A 21,746-nucleotide genomic window follows, 5' to 3' on the forward strand; every position below is an offset into this window, starting at 1 on the left:
CCATGAGCCACAAGTATGCAGCAGGAGCTGTGTAAGAACTTTACTTTCTCGTGTAATCCTCACAAAACAACCCAGCAAGGTAAGGATGATGCCCATTTTATAGATCAGGAAGTTGAGCCTCAGAAAGGTTCATTCATTTGCCCTAGATCACGGAGCTAATAAAGGCTAGGATTAGAAATGAAGCCCAGGTCTCCTGAACTAAAAGACTAAGTCCCATGCACAGGGGTGGGGGGAGGAGGAAGGGTTGTAGAAAAGGGGGAAATGTGAAACACCATCCTCCCTGGCCTCCCTGGCTGCAGGACCGAGGCGGTGAATATCACTGTGGAAATGATTCCATATCTCACAATCAAACTCCTCCAAGTGTCCAGAGAGGAGAGGTCGCTGGGCGGGGGGTGGGCGGGAGGGTTAGCTTGCGGACAGCCTGTGACATGCACCCTGCCAACTCTCCACCAGGGCATTTGTGATTACCTGGCTGCATTCTGGAAACTACCCAGCCACACCAAGGCAGGTGACCCGCCCTCTGCCCCAGACTGAGGAAGCAGGAAAAGGTGGCAGCGCAAGGTGGTGGGCAGACGTGCTGGGCAGACGTGCTGGGCGATGGTGGCCAGAGCTCCCCTGAGGATGGGCTTTCTCTGGGGCTTGGCTCTGTCCCTTTTCTTCTGCTGGGAGGCTGGGGCCCCCAGGAGCTCTGCAGGTAAGGAGGCGGGGGGCTTCTCTCCCAAAGAGCGCTGGGTGTAAGTTTCTGTACCAGCGGCCCTCTTGGGTTAATTACAATTAACCATAAAGCTGCATTTGACGTATTCCTTGATAAACAGGATGTCAGCTGACGCACGTCTGACACTGCAGTCCATAGAATGAGTGACGTCCCCGTGCTGTGACTGTGGGTTTGTTTTTCTGCGTGGGAGTTGGGGGGGCAAGTGAGGCAGAGTGGTGGAAGGGGATAAATCTGACTAAAGCCAAAGAAAGTGGCTTGACCAGGTTCTAACGCCTCCAAGTTTATTTCCCAGCCCAGATTTCCTTTAAAAAAAAAAAACTAGTTTTTGTGTGTGAAAAGTCTGTCACTGACTGAGGTGAGGGTGGATTCTGAGGGGGCCAGGGCTGTTATGGAAGAAGAGAACTAACCTAGAACCTTGCTAAGCTTGTTGCATGCATTGTCTTTTTTTTTTTTTTAATAGACTTTTATTGGAGAGCAGTTTTGGTTTCACAGCAAAATTGAGCAGAAAGTACTGAGATTCCCATGTCACCTCTGTACACCCTCTAGACATGGTCTCCCCTTCTATCAGCATCCTGCATTATCTTTTTTTTTAAGATTTTATTTACTCACCTGACAGAGAGAGACACTATGAGAGAGGAAACACAAGTAGAAGTGGGAAAGGGAGAAGCAGGCTTCTTGCCGAGCAGGGAGCCTGATCGGGTCTTGATCCCAGGACCCTGGGATCATGACCTGAGCTGAAGACAGACACTTAACAACTGAGCCACCCAGGAGCCCTCTGCATTATCTTTTTAAAAAAAGATAATTTTTTAAAGCAGTTTTAGTTTCATGGCAAAATTGAGAAGAAGGTGCAGCTATGTCCCATATGCCCCCATGCTCTTTTTAATCTTCACAATGACCCCGAGAGAGAAACACGAGTCTTATTCCTACTCACCCCTGCCCACAGAGGTGATGGGACTGAGGCTTCCCAGGATTCAACAAGTCACCTGCAAAGCCACCTTATTCTGCAAGCACCTAGCCTCTAGACCACTTCATCTTGTGTATGCCTTCATGATCTGCCTGGCTTGTGCTACAAGTTTTACGTTTTTTTTGTGTGTGTGTTTTTTTAAGATTTTTTTTTAAGATTTTATTTATTTATTTGACAGAGAGATCACAAGCAGGCAGAGAGGCAGGCAGAGAGAGAGGAGGAAGCAGGCTCCCCGAGAAAGCAGAGAGCCCGATGCGGGGCTCGATCCCAGGACTCTGAGATCATGACCTGAGCTGAAGGCAGCGGCTTAACCCACTGAGCCACCTAGGCGCCCAAGTTTTACGTTTTAATTTAATCTAATCTTCACAACCTACGAAATATGGACCCTTAGCTCCGTTTTACAGATGAGAAAATGCAGGTTTGGAGCCCGGAGACTTGATCAGGGTCCCATGGCTGGTAAGAAGCAGAGCAGGGACTCAAACTCAGGGTCCCAGTACACACACCATCCTCTCTGCCAGTTTGAGGCACGACTAGGAAAGCAGCAACAGGAGCACAGGCCTGGGTCGGCTTTGCTGTGCTTGAGCAGATCTCTGGTGGGTCAGAGACTTGGGTGGGGGATGTGAGAGTCCCAGTGGGTGTGAAGTGGCTGTGGGTTGGGAAGCACAAGGAGGTTTCAAAGCAGGATGATATCACGGGGCTCCTGGAAAAGGAAGAAAATACTTCGGAGGAGGTCAGTGGTCAGACCCCAAGAGCACTGTGTGGGTTGACACAGAAAGGCTTTGATTCCACCGTGTGGAGACCGAGGAAGCTCAGAGAAATATCTTGGGCTTTGAAGTGGGGAGAAGAAAGTATATTCCTGTAAAAGCATGATTTGTGAACAACTAATGAGAGTTGGTATGTCATGACTCTCCTAATCAGCGCATGGGGACAACCTGACATTCTCACCGCATTAAAGAAGGTTGTGTGCTCTCAAGTGGCTCTTGGAGAGGACAAGGCTGGGGAGGGATGCTTAGTGACCCTTGCAGGCTTTGGTATATAAGACTTTCCCATTCCTCTTCTCCTCTGGTCCTCACTACCACCTGCAACACAGGTAGGGTAACCCTCGTTCCCAAGGGAGGCTTGGAGAGGTCTAGTGACTGGCTTGGCTAGTAGGAGGCAGAGTCAGGATTTGAACCAGTCAATCATGGGACTCCAGAGCTAGTAGGCAATAGGCCTAGGGCTGGAGCCCAGTCTTTGGTCTCCTGGCCCAGTGCTCTTTTATCATTCAGGGAGAGACACAAGTGGACAAGCTGAGGACCTGGGGCCCAGTCCTGACAGCCGTGGTAGAGGTGACCAAATGGTCCTGTAATTCCATGGGGTGCTTGGGTACTTTTGGGCCAGTAGACCTCAGTAAAGACCATCTCAAATCATTGGAACCCCGAAAAGGGGGGCTTATATTTTGATTCTTGTCCTTCCAAGAGTAGGGTTACTGGAAAACCACAGGGCATCCCCTTACATTTGAATTTCAAGAAACAAAGCTTTTTTCTGTAAGTACGTCTCAAATATTACATCAGAAATACCCATACTAAAGACATAATTTGTCATTAAAATTATTCCTTGTTTATCTGAATTTCAAATTTGAATTTAATTGAGCATCCTGTATTTTTTTTAAGATTATTTATTTATTTATTTGTCAGAGAGAGAGAGAGTGAGCGAGCACAGGCAGACAGAGAGGCAGGCTCCCCACAGAACAAGGAGCCTGATGTGGGACTCGATCCCAGGACGCTGGGATCATGACCTGAGCCGAAGGCAGCTGCTTAACCAACTGAGCCACCCAGGTGTCCCTGGGCATCCTGTATTTTTATCTGTTAAATCTGGCAACCCTTCCCTGAAAGGGTCCTTAGCCCACTTACAGAGAGAGCCCTTCCCCCTCCGTAGGTGGTAGAGGCATGCTTGTAGGTGCATGAAAAGATCCTGCTGTAGCCTCCCCAGGCAAGGAGTGCCACCCACCACTCACACAACCTCTGACGGTCTGTCGAGTGGCCAGAGATGTTCTGGTCTGTGGAGAAATGCTAGCAGCATCTCTTTAAGGGTTAAGTTTTCCTCCCTTGGCTCCCTGTTACCTGTGGAACATGGATGGTGCATCATTTCAGTAGTTCTGGGGTCCCATCCCCACCATGTCAGATGAGCAGGGATGGGAAGCTTGCCCCTTTCCCAAGGACTCTGCCTACTCCCTTCCCTTTTGCAGAAACCATCACCTACTCTCTCTCTGGAGGTTCCTCTCCCCGCCCACCCCCCCGCCGTCCTCCCAGGTACCTCTAAATACAAAACCACAGTTGTTTTCTGGTTTGAAGGGTTTTTACTTCCAGGGGGAAACATCTGCTGGATAAGAAAAGTATCAATGGGAAAGTCACAAGGATTCTTTCAGAAGGTTCTGAGAGTTGTGGTCCCTGCTCTGTAGTTCTTGGCTTACTTGGACCTCTGCCTTCTTTGCTCCCCCTTGAAGCTGGAGTTTGGCCCCATGCACTCCCTCTGTTGGCTTCAGACCAATAATCAACTAGATTCTGAGGCTTGCTTGCCCCAGAAGCACTTAGGGTCATCAGAAGACATTAGACAGGCTGGGGTGCCTGGGTGGCTCGGTGGGTTGAGGCCTCTGCCTTCAACTCCGGGCATGATCCCAGGGTCCTAGGATCGAGCCCCACGTCGGGCTCTCTGCTCAGCAGGGAGCCTGCTTCCTCCTCTCTCTGCCTGCCTACCTACTTGTAATCTCTGTCTGTCAAATCAATAAATAAAATCGTTAAAAAAAAAAAAAAAAAGAAGACATTAGACAGGCAACTCCAGTTCCATGGCTGACACATGGGACTGGTCTTCCTGATGATACCGCCTCCTTCTTCCTTGTATGTATAGAGGAAAAAATGCCGTAAAAGCAACTTCCCCTCCCTACCCTCCTCCCAGGGTTCCCAGGGCATAAACACAAGAACATGTGTGAAATTAGTCCAATGGGACTCATGGCTTACGAAGTTGATCTTACCTAACACAGGCCCCAGCACCAGCAGACCAGGTCCTTTGGTGATGACAAACCACATAGAAGAGCCTGCCATGACTCCGGGAATCCGGACAAAGTCAGAGAGAGACTTCCAGACCACTGACCTTGTCGAGACCTCTGTGCCAAGCCATACCCCTTTGGAAACTCAAACCCTGAGCACCCAGACCTTTGATAGGAACTTAATCCTGACCAGTGCCATTTCAGAAGCAGAGACCAGGAAAACCGAGACCACTTTTCATGCAACAGAGACCAGGGTCTTCACACAAATGACACCGTCCAAGTTCACGGTTATGATCACCACTCCTATGGAGGCATCAGCCACAAGCGGAAGCCCCATGGCAACTGGAAGGACCACAGTGGAGACTATAATAGGCAGTGATCTTGTGGAAGCTGTCTTTGACACCCTTTGTACTGATGACAGCTCAGAAGAGGCGAAGAGGCTCATAATTGATGTCTTGACATCAGCTCACACCTCTGCAGAAGACGAGGGCCTGGCCTTAGACAGCAGCGTCTTCTCGGACCACTCAGTTCTGGCCATCACCGTCTCACAGGCCCTGGCACCCGACCAGAACACTTCGGCTAAAGACTGGCTTGCCTACAGCCTCACCGACATGGAGGTTACCAACTGCAGCGTCACAGAAATACTAACAACTGCCACCAGCCTTGGGACCTCTGACGTAGCTCTCGACCCCACAGGAGGAAAGACCCCATCTTCCTTTGATGTGTCAGCTTTGCTTCATTCCACCGAAGCAGAACCACACCTCACCAAGACCATGACCTCCGCAGAGATTTCGTCAGCAGCCAGTGCCACAGAACCAGCCATACCTGATACCCCAGTTGAGACTCTGCTACCTGCTAAGAGCACCATAGAAGGAGGAACAACAGCAGCTGAGCCCATGACACCCAGCACAACTTTGGTGACAGTCAGCATTAGACCCTGGGAAGAAACTGCAGTCCTCTCTGTGGAGACGACAAGCCACACCGAGGTCTCAGGAGTGGTTACGATCTCCACAGAGACCGGGTCAACGGTAGGTAAAGTGGCTTCCCCTGCTACGGCTGACAGCCACAGCCACAGAGCCACTAGCAAGAACTCCAGCCCCTCACAGCCTCGTACCACAGACAGAACAATCGATGGGTCTGTCCCCATCAGCAGGAGCACTTTTCCTTCTGCCCACCTGATTATGGCCAATAGCAGCCTCGAGGCAAACATCACCTCAGTCAAGACCACAACCTTAGCCAAGACCTTGAAGACAACCAGCAGGGCTGGAGGGAAGGCCCCAACTGCTCTGCCCACCATTGCTCAGCCAAGGGGGACCACAGAAGCTACTGCAGGTCAGAGGCTCCTACAGCTAGGATCTGGGGGATGTGGGGTTTGGAGTTTCCAGGGTGTCTGCGTGCTTAATAAGGGGTAGGGAGGAAGGAAGGCTCTGGGGCCTATTCTGAGTGCAGTCCCTGATGGAAGCTCTTCATGATCTTCTAGCAAATCTTGCCAAAGTCAGAAATAAAGCAGAGTTAGAGAGGTGTATGGGAAAACTGTGGGGCTAGAAGTCTGGAGAAATGGCATGAGATCCTGGTTTTGCCCTTAATAACCTAGTGACCTAGGACAGGTCCTTTCCCTCTCTGCTTTCTGGCCTCAGTTTCTCCACCAGTAAATGGGGTTGTGATGGGTGAACGATGAGGTCCTTTCCGGCTCTATCCTTCCATGATATTAATAGTTGAGTGACTACTATGCACCAGGCGAGGCCCCAAATTTTATTCAAAAGCCACAGTTCTCATACTCTTGAAGCTTCTGGTACAGCTAGAGCCACACAGAGGGGCACCATGTGAACATCTGGCCCAAGCTGCGGCCCTCTGAGCAGCTGGGACCCCGTGAAAGTGGGACTTACTGGTTGTGCCTGCTGGGGTTGGAGCCACAGTGACTTGAAACAAACAAACAAACAAACAAATTGGGTGAAGGTTTGGGGTTTAAAGCTTCATGTCTAAGAAAACATACTTTTTAGGGAAGAAGCTGCTTGTGAGAGGCTGCTCGGTCAGCCCAGCTCCTGGTCAGCCTGGAGCCTCCACCTCGTCTTCCTAACACTGTCCTTGTGCCTCATCCCCATGGTGGCATCAGCCTGTCCTGCTTTTGTGGGGAGGTGAAATAAAAATATTAATCACAACCCCCTTACCAAACATCATGTGTATTCCAGCAGAGGTGATAGAAACATATTGCCTCACCAGTCAGCGCTGGCCCCAGAATGTTCTCACTAACGTCAGGCAGTGAACTAAGAGCTTTGCGTGTGTTCTCTCTTCTAGTTAAACCTTCAAAACCACCTTCTGAGGTGGATGTTAGTAGCCCACCTGATGGGTGAGGAAACAGATTTAAAGACGGTGAAAAGACAGCAGTGGGACTCCAAATGGAAGTCTGGTTCCATCTCATAGTCTCCTACTGTGCTTTTATTTTTTTAAAACACAACTGATTAATGTATTTTTCTTTTAAAATGCTTTTCTTAGGGGTGCCTGGGTGGCTCAGTGGGCTAAAGCCTCTGCCTTCGGCTCAGGTCATGATCCCAGAGTCCTGGGATCGAGGCCCGAATCAGGCTCTCTGCTCGGCAGGGATACTGCTTCCCCCTCTCTCTCTCTGCCTGCCTCTGTGCCTACTTGTGATCTCTCGCTCTCTGTCAAATAAATAAATAAAATCTTTAAAAAAATAAAATAAAATGCTCTTCTTTATTATTTGTCGATTAGATGATACATTGACATGATTTAAAATTCAATAGGTACAAAAGGGATCAGCATAAAATGTTTCTGTCCCACTGCGGTTCCCCAAGTCCCCAGCTACCTTCATACACATGACCGACAGAGTCACTTTCTTGTCAATAGTCCAGCCATGAAATATGCATATGGCAGCCAAAACAAGGAGGAAAGAGATATACATTGATATCGATACAGTATCAATACTGGTATCTATCTCTATCTCTGTAAATATAGAAGTGCAATCTAACAGTATTCTGGTAGGAAGAAATGACTCCACGGTGGCTGGGGAAGGCAAGGGGGTTAGGGCCCCACAGAAGGCAGAACTTGCCCCCAGAGTGGCTAGATTGAGAAGGCTGGATTGAAGCTTCTGCCAATTTAGAGCTGGACGAATTGGCTGAGGCCTCCCCTCTGAGAGCTGGCCTCTCACTGGTGCTCTCCCTGTCTGGATCCTTTCCCAACAGTTCATCCAGAACTTCCAGGCCTTGAGAACATTCTAGATTTCACTTTCATTTCTCATTCTTCGCACTATTCTTTTGACTTCTCCAAATGTGGATGGGGTCTTTAGAGATCCTTTCCTTCACTCTTGTTGGGAAGACACTACAAGGAGCCTAGTTATTGGAAAGAGGGAATCCTTTTTCTCTTTGCAGTGAATAAATGTAAGATCCCATGTGAGCACGGACACATTTACACATGAGAGTGAGCCCAGAGGTGCAGAGTGGGAGACAGAGGCTGGGTAGCACAGGTCATGTCCCCATTCCTGAACTGACTTACTGCTTTTCTAAATTTTCAGGTGGGGATGGAGGCTTTCTCTTCCTGCAGCTGAGAGTGGCCTCCCCAGAAGACCTCAGTGACCCCAGAGTGGCAGAGAGGCTGATGCAGGAGGTGAGTGGGAACTTTCTGGGCCAGGAGTGTTACAGGAACTAAATCCTGTAGAGGAGAGTTACAGGAACTAAATCTAATCTGCTTGGCTTAGCTTCTGCCTGTTTTTCCTGAGTTGGGAATTCCCCTTCTGTGTTATGTAAAAAAAATGATTTCCCTCACCCCCAATTTCCTCAGGCCATAGGAAGGCCAGGACTCCTAACCCTTGGAAGGTCAATTATATGAATGGGCAGGACTTTGGGTTACAAGTAGCAGAAATCCAGCTCATTGGAGCTTACACAGAAAAGGCAAGGTATTGACTGAGAAACCTAGAAGTGACTTGTCCATCCTCAGTTATGGCTAGATCCAGCAGCTTAGATATGATCATCAAGATTTTCTTTCTTGACTTCTCTTAGCTCTTTGTTCTTCAGAATCTCTCTCCATATGTAAGGAAAGGTGGCTGTGACAGCCCCAGAGTCACAGGTACTTTCCTCTCCCAATACCTGCATATTACACTAGGGAAAGACTAGTCTTATGGCCCTGCAAGGTCTACTGTAACTGACAGCTCAAACTGAACCACATGGAATGAGGACAGGCCCTAGAGGAACTAGGAATGCTAGGTAGAAAATACCCCATAGATGTATATTTTAGATGGGGACCAAGACTGGGATATTTTTATATAAGTTGGGAAAATTCCCCTAAGACCCAGATCACTGGACAAAGCTTCCAGTGGTGGAATTCTGGGGTCAGAGCTTTTGGGGATGGTGTGAATCATTGGAAGGTTAGACTAGGTCAGCTCAGACTAGCTCTTGTGCCCACATCTTGATGCCAGGAGATAAGAAGAGGGAATATCTGGACACTTGAAGTTCTCTTAGCAGAAAGGGGCCCATCAGGGCTCCATAATAAGGAGTTCCCTGGGGTGGGTGCAGATTGAAACGAGACAGCCAGAGAAATGATGAATGCCTACAGCACATGATAATCAAAGTAGCAAGTGTGAATCCTAGTCAAAGAGGGAAGCCAGAGGGGCATCTAGGTGGCTTAGTCGGTTAAGACTCTTGGTTTCAGCTCAGGTCACGATCTCAGCATTGTGAGATCGATTGGGGTCTGTGCTCAGCGTGGAGTTGGCTGGAGATTCTCTCTCTCTCCCTTCTTCCTCCGCCCCTCCCGCCCTCTTTCTGTCTCTATAAAATAAATAAATCTTTAAAAAAAAAAAAAAAAAAGGAGAACCCAGAATGGTGTCAGATCTGAGCTCCCAAACTGGTAACTATTTCCGCGATCAGAAAGAGGCCTGGGAGAAAGGAGCAGGTCCAGAGCTGAGGGGCAGGAAGCAGGCTGTTGGTGTTGGGTATGAGTTCTTGTTGGGAATGGGGCACAGACACAGAGTTCTGGGCTCAGACAAAGAACAAACTTTGGAGCCATATAGATCAAGGGGTGAATTTCAGTTCCTAACTGTGTGACCTTGGGTAAGCTATTCTGTATTATTTTCCTCCCTTATAAAACTAAGTTACTACTACTTGCTTTATAAGGTTGTTGTGAGGTCCAATGACATACTGTGCATGCAGCATCTAGTCCATGCCCAGTCTGTGGGCGGCTTGGGAAGGGTTGCTGGCCTCCTCGTACATCATGTCCCACTGTCCCTTCCTGTCCTTGCCCTGTGGTGAGCTCATGGGCCAGATTTGGGCTGGAAGGATCCCTGCTTCTTTTGCCCTCCAGCTCTGCCAGGAACTGCATACCCATGGACCTCCCATCCACGTCTCTCTGCTGCGCATCAGGAGGGGCTAAGGAACATCTGCTGTGCCAGAGGGGCCAGTGCTGCCTGCCTGTGGCCTGGGATACCCCCCCCACCCCATACACAGACTGGAGCTACAGAGCTAAGATATACCTGGAAGATTCCCAAGAGGTCAGCTGACCTAAGCCCTTACCCAGACATGGCAGTGGGACACTGGCTCACATATGCCTTAGAGTGTGTGTGTGTGTGTGTGTGTGTGTGTGTGTGTGTGTGATGGTGAGGGTGGTGTGGGAGTGGAGCTTCCCTTGTTCCAAAGATGTCCTTGGACTTCCTTTGCCACATGTGTTACGTTTCAGTAAAGAGTGATCTGATCACCCATCTGTCCACCCTCTTGGTGCTCCCATTAGCCATTAAAATTGCACACAGTGTGACCCAGAGGCGACCTATTTGATCAATATGGGACTTTTTTGGTGTTGACGTTTTTATGATATGGGGATTTTATGCATCCTCCTTACTCCCTCCCTCCTTCATTCTCCCCTGGTTCTTGGTTGGGACCTCGATTACAGCACTTACGGAGGCTGGCCCCGGAGCCTGTTGAACTCTGAGCTCCTTCAGAGCTGGGCCCATATTTATCTCAGCATCCCCTGAACCTGAGCAGAGTGCCTGGTCTGTAGTAGGATCATAGAGAATGTTTTTTGGATTGCCTTGACTTTCAAGTTCTGGGTATAAGCAGATCACAAGAAGGTCTGCAGTACTCAATTATTCCTCCCCTCTAGCTCATAAGTCAAGTTATTATTATTATTTTTAAGAAGTTAAATGCAGCTATGGGGCACCTGGGTGGCTTAGACGGTTAAGTGTGCGACTTTTGATTTGGGCTCAGGTCATGATCTCAGGGTTGTGAGGTCAAGCCCTGCTTCAGGCTCTGTGCTGGGCATGGAGCCTGCTAAAGATTCTCTCTCTCTCTCTCTCCCTCTGCCCCTACCCTACCCCTAAAAAAATTACATGTAGCTAATCTTGTAAAATTAAATAAATAAAAAATCTTGTAAAATCTTGTAAAAATTGTAAAAAAAACAATGATTTTGTGATTTTGAAAAATTCGAAAGGACCAAGAAAAGAAGACAAACAGCCAGAGGAGTGGTAAAGAAAAAAACATTTCTAAAATCCCAATTCTTATGTACAACAATTGTTAGTGTCTACGCTCAACCTCTCTACTTGGTCTGAAATGTTTTACGTTCAATATTTGCAAAGTCAGAGTCCTTTTTTTTTTTAAGATTTTATTTATTTACTTGACAGACAGAGATCACAAGTAGGCAGAGAAGCAGGCAGAGAGAGAGGAAGGGACCCAGGCTCCCTGTTGAGCAGAGAGCCCGAAGATGGATGATGCGGGAGGGATGATGGGGGGGATGGGGGGGGGGGATGATGTGGGGGATGATGTGGGGCTTGATCCCAGGACCCTAGGATCATGACCTGAGCTGAAGGCAGAGGCTTAACCCACTGAGCCACCCAGGCACCCAAGCAAAGTCAGAGTCTTAATCTTTCCCCCAAACCGGCTCTGCCTGCGACTTCATCATGTTAATTGCATCCTCCTGTTGCTCAAGCCCAAATTCTCAAAACCAGTCTTTATTCCCCTATTTCCTTTGCACTCATTTTACGTCTAACTCATTGCAGAATGCTGTTGGCTCTACTCTTGTCAAAATACGCCCAGAATCTGACACTTCCTCACCATCGCTGCTGCTCTCAACTGGTGCAAGGTGCCATGGCCTCTCTCCGGGATTATTCAGACCCTCTTAGCGGATCTCTCTGTTTCTACCTTTACCCACCAACCGCACTGGAGTCCCAGCACACCAGCCAAGGCTGTCGCTCTGCAGTGTAAGGCAGACACCGCCACTTCTGGGCTCCAAACTCTCCCATCTCATTTAGACAGAGTCAAGTTCCTACAAGGGCCTGCAAAGAGATGTGCGACCTGCGCCCCTCCCCCAGCCTCGTTAATTTGCTCCCTGTGCTCCAGCAACGCTGACCTTTTTGCTGTTCCAGGAATCCATTGCATGCATTCTCCTGCCTGGGGACCTTTGCACGTGTTGGTCACTTTGCTCAGAGGGCTTCTCCTGCCGATATCCACCCGGTAACACCTCCACCTCTTTCACCATCTCGGTGGGTCCCCCTGGCCACCCCCTCTGTTTTGATCTTCTTCCTAATGCTGATTACAACCTAACATAATACATATTTTATTGATTTATCCTTTTATCTGTCTCCCTCAACTAGAATGGAAGGGTTCGCTCATTCCCGTATCCCTAGCATCTAGCACAATGCCTGGCACATAAAAGGGCTCAGTAGCAGTACCTAGGTGGCTTAGTCCTTAAACATCTGCCTTCGGCTCAGGTCATGATCCTGGGATCCTGGGATCGAGTCCCGCATCGGGCTCCCTGCTCAGCGAGAAGCCTGCTTCTCCGTCTCCCACTCTCCCTGCTTGTCTTCCCTCTCTCACTGTCAATTAAATAACTAAATAAAAAAATAAATTCTAAAAAAAAAGTGCGCAGTGGGGTTATGGACATTGGGGAGGGTATGTGCTATGGTGAGTGCTATGAAGTCTATAAACCTAGTGATTCACAGACCTGTACCCCTGGGGCTAATAATACATTATATGTTTATTAAAAAATTAAAAAATTAAAAATTAAAAAAAATGCCCAGGAAATATTTGTTGAATGGAGGAAACAAGACAACTTCAAATATTGCTATGAATAAGGGGAATATGTGTATTCAACCGATCCCCTGCCTCTTGCAGAGGGAGGCAGAACAGGTTTTATAAAGGAGGCAGAACAGGTTTTATAAAAGAATATAAATATTCTTCCCAGCATATTTGCTGAGCACCCACAACAGAAGAGAGACATGTTGTGTGCCATGGGGGATGCAAAGCCGTCTCTTCCCCACAGGCTAAACTTAGTAGGGGAGGGTAGACAGGTACACAATTACAAATTGAAAGAACTTATTTACACCATATTCTGGCAAAACCAGAATCTCCTTAATATACAAAGAGCTCTTACGAAGCAATAAAATGGCAAACATGCCCGCACAAAAGTCAGAGTATAAATGTCTTCCAGAAGCAGGAATGTTAAGTGCCTGTTTTCCATGAAAAAGAAACTTCACTAGCAAAAAAAAAAAGGGGGGGATTCATACAGTGAGATATTGCTAATTGTGTGTTAGTAGGTGAGGACTTATAAAAATTATAATTTCCATGAGGAGGGTGTGGGGGGAAAGAATGCTCTAAAATACTGTTGGTGTGAATGAAACTGGCATAGCCTTTCTGGAGGGCAGTTTGATTCTCTAAAGCCTTAAAAATGTGCATCCCTTTCCCTGAGCAATTTCATTCCAAACGGTTTATCTTAAGGAAATAATTAAGAATCTGTGCAAAGACCAATAAATAAATCTGTTCATTACAGAACCGTTTATAACAGCCAATAAAGGAAAAAGACAAGACAAAACATAGGATACCCCAGTATAGTCATTTGATTAATAATAACAGGGGGTATGTGTATGTGTATGTGTATGTGTATGTGTGTGTGTTCCCTTTCCAAATTCAAAGCTAGTCCTGTTCTTACCAAAGGAATAAACTCCCAGCTTTGTATATTAGGGTCTTTGTGATATGGCCTTGGCCAACTTTCTCAACTCCGTGTCCTACAGACCCATCTCCTATGTCCTATGTTCCTTCCACAGGAAATGTCTCAGTACTTCGTGGTCACGCCACCTTTGATCCAGAGAGTTTGCATATCATGATTCTTGCCCCTAGAAGTTTCCCCCTCTCTCTGGTGCCTTCATCTGGTAAACTTCTATTCATGCTCCAAAGCCCAGTTCATTCAGTGCCTTCTTGTGGTGGCTCTCCGAAAATCCCCTAAAGAGGATCTAGTTTCTTAGTCTTTTTATGTTTCTGTTACAACACTTAACACGCTACATCCTGGTTTATTTGCTTCCAAGCTTGTTAAGTCATAGATGTTTCAGGACAAGTGCCACAAGGGAGTCATCGCTGTGGCCACAGAACCTCGCACAGAGCCCTGCACGCAGACTGCACTCAACTGTCCGCTGAACCACGGAGAGGAATGGCCGCGGGAGCAGTTGACCTGGAAATACGGGCACTGGGCTCTGAAAGTCGGGAAAATGGAATTTTTTGAAGTCAAACAAAATATAAATCTAATGATATCATTATGAATAAGCCACACTATAAGCAGGCATAGGTGGAGAGCAGTTTGTTTAAGTATGTAACACCCATTACATAATTCCAATTCTTTTTTTTTTTTCATAATTCCAATTCTTAAATAGCTTTTCTTTTCTTGCTTGGCATTTATTTGAATCAGAGATACCTGATAAAGTGGATAATTCATCTTAAATACCCGCAATAAGGACATACATGTACATTCAAAACTGATGGCTGTTCTTGGAAGCCAAAAATTATGTAACATACAGGCTCCACCAGTTAGAAGCATTTGGGAATTAAAGTGTGTAATACATATGCACGCGTGCACTCATACACATGCGTGTGGGGAGGGCGTGAAAGAGAGAGAGAGGAGAGAATTACTAGAGATGACCAGAATTAACCGAAGTAGTGTTACCAAACCAGCAAGAACCAGAAGACCTGGGGAAAATTCTCCAGTTATTTAAGACTCAAAGGTGTGTGTGTCTATGAGGTGGAAATGCCACATATTTCATGCAGACAAAGGTGGGTGTGGACCCAAACAAGAGAGTCTGTCTAAAGTCACCGGTGACTCACAGGCCGTGATGAGGACCACGTGAGGGGGATCTATTCCGAAGAGACTTGGGCTGAAGCTCCTGCCAAAGCCAGTCCTTCCTTCAGCCTCTATAGGGGGACTGGCCACCAGTGAGTGGAAAGCAGGGAATGGCAACTGATCCCATGGGTGTACTCCAAATTCAGATGAGTGGACATCACTTTTTGGTATCAATTTACATTTGCATATCATGCCAGTTATCTATTTTTTGCCATTGGTACTTTATTCCAGTCGTATAAGTGACCGAATCCAAATCACACAGATCCAGCAGGTGGGCTGATGAAGACTCATGCTGTGTCCTTGATCTGACTACACCACTCACCAAGTGACCTTTTCTTGCCGCACAGACACCGCCTTACTTTTTTTTGTTTTTTTAAAATATTTAAAAATTTATTTTAGAGAGAGAGCAGGGAGAGGGGCAAAGAAAGAGGGAATGGAAGAGAAGCAGATGCCCCACTTGAGTGGGGAGCCCTACATGGAACCCAGCCTCACGACCCTGAGATTATGACCTGAGCTTAAGTGAGAGTTAGATGCCTAACCAACTGAGCCACCCAAGCTCTCCAGCCTCCTTCCTTTTTTATGAAACCCTTTCTCTACACGTTCTGTGCCTCAGCCATTTTGACCAGGTTGCCCGTTAAAATACAGAACACAGTTAAATGAGAATTTCAGATAAACAATGAATACTTTTAAAAAATATATGGGTGTCCGAAACACTTTATGGGGCATCTTGTACTAAAAAATTCATTGTGATTTTTCTGAAATTAATTTTGCTTAATCTGAAACTAAATTCCTAAACTAAATTTGCTAAATCTGACAGCCTTACTTGGAAGGTCTCCTCTTCAACAAGTGTCCCTACTCCTCTTTTTCCTAGTCTGTGGGCTTCCCTCTCTGTAGCAAGCCCCTGAGCTTCTCTTAGGTTTCGGATATCTTTTTCTGTCCTCCAACACTTCTTCTGTCCTCCCGCACCTTCACCCCTCCACCATTGCCCAGTGAGAGGAGAAGAAGCTTAATGACTGAAGACAGATGAGGGGAAGGACTTTGGGTTGGGGTGGACTTGCTCCCCATTTGCCACCTTGCTTTTGTTCTTTTAGGCTTCCTCTTCGCATGCTTGAGGACACACAGTATCTATACCAACCATGTCTTGCACAGCATGGCTCAATCCCTTGCCAAGAGTCCTCACTGGGTTGAGGATGAGATGTAATTTTTGGACTTCATGCTTAAAGCAAGCCTTCCTCTCCCTGACCTGGAGCCACACTACAAAGTCCTCATTGCATAACTTAGTTTTGGGATTACAGTGGTCCCAGTAAAGTCTGTCTCACCAGTCCACCATGCTTATGTGGCCCCTCCTTCCTCATTTTATACCTCCTTTTTTCTAAATGCTGGACACTGCCCTCCAGCCCATCCCTCTCTCTCTAGTGACACATGTGCTTAATTCTTTTTATTTAAGTGTTTACAATCTTTTGAATTAATAAACCTAATTTTTTGGAGTACTTTTATGTTCACGGCAAAACTGAATTAGAAGTACAAACTTCCCATATCTCCCCTTCCTTCCCCACACTTACAACCTCCCCCACTACCAACACCCCCCACTGGAGTGCGTTGTTATAATCCATGAAACCACACTGACACATCATTATCACCCAAAATCATCAGTTTATACTAGGATTCATTCTTTTCTTTTGAATGTGAAGTATAATTGACATACAACATTATATTAATTTCACATATAAAACATAGTGATTTGGCGTTTATACATATTATGAAATGATCACCATAATAAGTCTAGTTACCATCTATCACCATAGAGTTAATATAATATTATTATCTGTATTCCCTATGCTGTACATTACAACCCTTGAGTTATTTTATAACTAGAAGTTTCTACCTCTTCATCTTCACCATTTTGCCCACCCCTCAGTACCACTTTCCTCTGGTGTGTGATAGCTGTAGGTTTTAAATTTTCAATTTAGTTTAATTTTGTTTTGAGAGAGAGAGAGAGATTGCGTGCATGCACACGCAAGCATGGTCAGAGAGGGGGCGGGCAGAGGGAGACGGAGGGAGAGAATCCTAAACAGACTCCATGCCCAGTGTGGAGTCCAGTGTGGGGCTCGATCCCATGATCCTGAGATCATGACCTGGGCCGAAATCAAGAGTCCGGTGTTTAACAGACTGAGCCACCCAGGACACTTGCTGTAGGATTTTTTTAAAAAATCAAGCTGAGGAAGTTTCCACCTATTCTAAGAATTTGGGTGTTTGAATTTGTCAAATGTTTCTTCTGCAACTATTGGTATAATCATATGATTTTTCTTCTTTATACTGTTGATGTGATAGATTACGTTAATTGATTTTTTAGTGTTGTGCAGACCTGGAATAAATGCCACTTGGCCATGGTGTGTAATTCCTTTTATTCATTGTCGGATTTTATTTGCTAATGTTTTGTTGAAGATTTTTGTCTCTATGTTCATGAGAGATCTTGCTGTATAATTTTTTCTTTTTTTTTTTTTTTCTGGTTTTGGTTTTAGGGTAATGCTGGCCTCCTAGAATGAGTTAGGAGGTATTCTCTCTGCTTCAGTCTTCTGAAAGAGATTATAGAGAACTGGTAAAATTTCTTCCTGAAATGTTTGGTAGAGTTCACCAGTGAATCCATCTGGGCTGTGTGCTTAATTCTTGTTAAATGAATGCTAGGATTAGGGTTGCCTGGGTGGCTCAGTCAGTTAAGCATCCCAGGGTCCTGCATGGAGCTCCTTGCTCAGCGGGGAGTCTGCTTCTCCCTCTGCCTGCTGCCCCCTCCCCCTGCTTGTGCTCTCCCACTCTCTCTCTTACAAATAAATATAACCTTTAAGAAGAAATTTTTTAAAAAATGAATGCTAGGATTAAATAAATATGCGTGTGTGTGTGTGTGTATGTGATTTAAGTAGTCTTCACACCCAACATGGGGCTTGAACTCATGATCCAAAATCAAGAGTTGCATGCTCTACCAACTGAGCCAGCCAGGAGCCCTAAATAAATGTGGTTTTCTATGGAGACTTGATTATCCTTTGGGACAGCTGAGGGTAAAGCCACAACCTTACACATATGGGAGGGGCTTTGTCTACGGGGAGTAGTCATTCTCTCTGAAATGCAGACAGTTAGGAGTCTCTGCTCAGGTCAGAGATCATGTTTCTCCTGAGCTTCCTCCCACACCACCTGCTCACCTGCAAGAGTGAGGCTGAGCGCCGGGTTCGTATCATGGGACCTGCTTTCCAACCCTATGGCCACACTTGTTTGGACCAGTGATGAACAGTTGACATAAGCTGGGCTAATCAGAGTCCCCCTTCAGGCAGTTGGGACTTAGGACCAAGAGCCAGCTACCCAGTTTCTGCATAGAGTTGGAATTGAGGTATTCTAGACCCAGGAGTTGTGGACCAGTTTTTTGTTGGACTTGTTACACCAGAGAGGTGTCAAGTTCTGTAGGCTAGGAGAGAAGATGAGGTGGAAACTGGTCAGGTTGCTGGGAATGGGCAGAGTGGGGCCAACAGACTGCAGGGTAGAGAGGCTCAGAAGACTCTAGTGGGGTTCAGGAAAGGACAGAGAAAATATATTAGGGATTGGGTACTCCAGGTCAAAGGAAGGGGTGGGTGGCAGGCTTCTCAGATTGGTTCTTGGAAAAGAAGCTGCAATGGTTTAATCCCTCTTCTAGGGAGCACAGTGGGGACAAGAGCCAGATAGGTAAAGGCACTGTGTATTTACCCTTTTGGAACTGAGGGACAGAGACCAGCAAGGCAGCGAGGGTTCCTGGGTGTGAGTCTAGGCTACTCCATATGGGGGCCTCAGAAAGCCAGGCTTTGGCTTGTGTTTCTTTCCCTGGGAAGGGGACAAAAATGATGTGTGGAGGCTGAAGCAAGGATCCGCCTGGGTTGGAGCAAGAAGCCTCCCCACAGAGAGTAACTGTGGGCTGAAGGGGCCTGGGTTGAACACACCTCGGCTCCTCCACTCCCTGTGCATAGTCCTTCAGCCACCAGAGGAAAATCCCAAGTGGAACCCATGGCTTTGGGAACACAAAAAGTCTGAAGGATTTTACTGTAATAGACTTTAATTAGAAGTAAACTGGAGGGTTGGTTTTTTTTTTTTTTTAAATACAAATGGTTTTTAACTTAGAGTCATCACTCCATTCTTAACTCTGATGTGTGTGTGTTTGTGCGTCAGTGTCCTTCTTGTGGGTACATTTGTGAGAGAATCCATCCTTTAACTAGGTGGTCTTTATGACCCCTTCCTGTCTGTCCCGGGGTCTACTGACAAGGTGTGGTCTTGTCTTTATTATTATTCATTCCCTTGAAGAATCCTGAGTCGCCTTCAAGCACCTTCTTCTTTCCAGTCTCCTCAAAGGAACAGCGTGGCCGGCAGGTGTGGGGGTGAGGCTGGGTGGGTCCTGAGGTATCTTAAGCCGCTGCTGCCCTTTTGGGGCCAGGCCTCAACTTTCTGAGTCCAGGGGGTAGGAGTAGTGGTGCCTGCCATAGCACCAGAAGCGCAGGACCACAAACACCACGGCCTCCAGCAGCAGGAGGAAGCCCAGGGCTCCGAAGAGGATTCCGAAGAAGGCGCCGAGCTTCATGCCCAGGTGCTCACAGCGCTCTCCCCAGGGCGTGTAGATGGAGAAGGGCACACAGCTGCGGACAGAGACAGGGACTCAGTGGCAGTGGGGAGGCCCCAGGAGGTTTCCCACAACAGTCCAGGCTCCCCTCTAGGGAAGGCGGCGGGCCTGCAGGGTGGCTACTGGGTAGCGGGGCCGGGCAGCGGCACCTGGCCGGTGGGGTGTGGCTGGCAGCTGGCGAGCAGGTGCAGATAGGACCCCCAGCTCCACCCAGCCCTCCTCGGACCTGGGAGGGGAGAAGGCTTGTTGGGGGGGGGGGGTTGGGGGTTGTAGTGGACACAAGGGAAGACCCAGGGCACCAATGCGCCTCAAGGGCCCCAGGGTAGCACTGCCCTTCTTCTCCTTAGCTGGCCTGTAGATTCAGTGTGCTCCCCTCACAAGAGACCCTCAGACAGCTGATAAATCACGGGGTCCTAAGATGCCTGTTTGAGAGGGCCTCCCCCGATGGGTGCTCCTAACAAAGGGCAGGGCCAGGCCTAGACACAAAGCAGTGTGTGCCTTTCCCACAAGGAGACAGCAGAATGTTCACCCCAGAAGCCAAATCGGGTGGAAGAGTTTGCCTTTGGAACCCACACCCCCCTACTGAACTTGCCAGCTATGTGGGGCGGGTTCTTCACCTGTTTTTTTCTCTAAAATGGCACTAATGCCTACCCAGTGGCTAAGTTTGAGTTTCAGAGATAATGTAGCATCTTTATTCTCCACACAGAGTAAGCACTCACCTGCCTTTTCCATGATCCCTGCTCTCTCTGTTGTAAAGGAAGCTCTGCCCTAACTTTGAGACCCCACAAGGGACAGTGTCATTTTGGGGCCCCTTGCAGTATCTCTCCCCGGCTGGAGTCCACCAGCTCGGCTCCTCCTGCCCTCTCCCCAACTCACGTGCAGCGGGGCCCTTGGGGCAGGTGCTGGCACTGGCCTCCATGCTCACAGTAGCCGTCACTGCATGGGGACACACAGGTGAGGCCACTCTGGGGACTGTAGACCAGTTTGTAGTCCTTGTAGCCACTGCAGTTGAAGTAATTCTTCAGCACGCTCACGTTCACTGCCAGGAAGGACACGGGTGAGCGGGCAGAGCAATCAGTAACCCCAAATCGACACCTCTCCCATCAAGGTTTCTGTTCTCGGGCATTTACCCTGAGGAGCCACTGGAAAAGCACACCAATGCGTGCGTTCATGGAAGTCAGGAGAAGCACGGTGTGTAGTAGCAATGGGTCTAATATGCGGGATTGCGTTAAATAAGGGATATTTTACAACCGGTAAGCACCATGGGGTGGAAAATGCATTGGTTAAGAGCATGTGCTTTGAAGTAAACCAGACCCAAGCTGAAATTCAAACTCTACTACTAACTAGTTGTGTGCTTTGGGGGAAATTCCTTAACTCCTTCAGCTTCAGATTCTTTATCTTTAAAAGGAAATCATAATCTTAGGACCTACCTTGCTGCGAATTCTAAAGGACAGAATATATAGTAGTGTATTCATTACATTGCCTAACACAGTGAGCACTCAATACACGGTCACTATGGGCATAACATTCTGTTTAAAATACAGCACACTAGGGGCGCCTGAGTGGTGCGGTCGGCTAAGCGTCCAACTCTCAATTTTGGCTCAGGTCATGATCTCAGGGTCGTGAGATCGAGCCCCTCATCAGGCTCAGTGTGCAACCTGCTTGAGATTCTCTCCCTCTCCCTCTCCCTCTGTTGCTCCCTGCTCTTGCTCACTCTCTAAAATAAATAATCTTAAAATAAAATAAAATATAGCACACTATATTAAAATGTGTGATAAAATAATATATCAAATGGGAATACATACACAATACAAAAAAATAATATGTTCACAATTGCTTAAGTAATGAGGTTATCAAACAATAGGTACTACTGATCCCCTCCCCTTTTTTTGGTGGGCAACAAAGCAGTTTGTTGAGCCTTAGTACAAAGCTCCTGAAGAGGGAGGGGACCCAAGAGGGTTGCCCTACTTGATCCTTTTATTATAAAAAATATTGGTATGTGTGGAGATTCCTATGCATAGAAGAACATTTAGAAGGCTATGTGCAAAAATGGACTTGCCTTTGGGGATTGGAAATACAGGTGATTTTTTTCTTTTCTTTTTGTTAATTTGTGTTTCCTCAAGTTTATACAAGAAACACATTGTGTTTATATAATAAAAATTATTGGGGGGTTTTGGTTTGTTTTCTTTAACAAAAGGCATAGTTAGGTCTGGCTTGGTTGTTCTCTTATCCCCAGCCCTAACGCCTTACTACACATGCACAAAGTAGTTGGAGGATTGTCCCAAGGAGGGAGGAGGCACAGCCTGTGTCTGAG

At 47.2% G+C, this 21,746-nt stretch overlaps 2 protein-coding genes across 2 annotated transcripts in view; one reads left to right on the forward strand and one right to left on the reverse strand.

The window, feature by feature from the left end:
* Nucleotides 1-597: 597 nt before the first annotated feature.
* LOC111155176 (mucin 20, cell surface associated) lies at nucleotides 598-10,278 on the forward strand. Its single transcript, XM_022515271.1, has 4 exons — nucleotides 598-694; nucleotides 4,699-6,036; nucleotides 8,231-8,322; nucleotides 10,012-10,278. Exons 1-4 carry the CDS (start codon nucleotides 598-600, stop codon nucleotides 10,078-10,080), a joined length of 1,596 nt encoding a protein of 531 aa, XP_022370979.1. The 3' UTR covers nucleotides 10,081-10,278.
* Nucleotides 10,279-19,252: 8,974 nt separating this feature from the next.
* The window catches only part of LOC111155031 (mucin 4, cell surface associated), a 47,402-nt gene continuing 44,908 nt past the window's right edge, over nucleotides 19,253-21,746 (reverse strand). The window contains exons 23-24 of the mRNA XM_022515045.1: nucleotides 20,309-20,471; nucleotides 19,253-19,448 (exon numbers count right to left, since the gene is read on the reverse strand). Of these exons, the coding sequence (XP_022370753.1) occupies nucleotides 19,253-19,448; nucleotides 20,309-20,471 (359 nt within the window). The remainder of the gene's footprint in view (nucleotides 19,449-20,308; nucleotides 20,472-21,746) is intronic.

The sequence above is a fragment of the Enhydra lutris genome, unplaced genomic scaffold (genome assembly GCF_002288905.1).
Source record: "Enhydra lutris kenyoni isolate GAN:26980312 unplaced genomic scaffold, ASM228890v2 scaffoldscaffold39, whole genome shotgun sequence".
Lineage (NCBI taxonomy): Eukaryota > Metazoa > Chordata > Mammalia > Carnivora > Mustelidae > Enhydra > Enhydra lutris.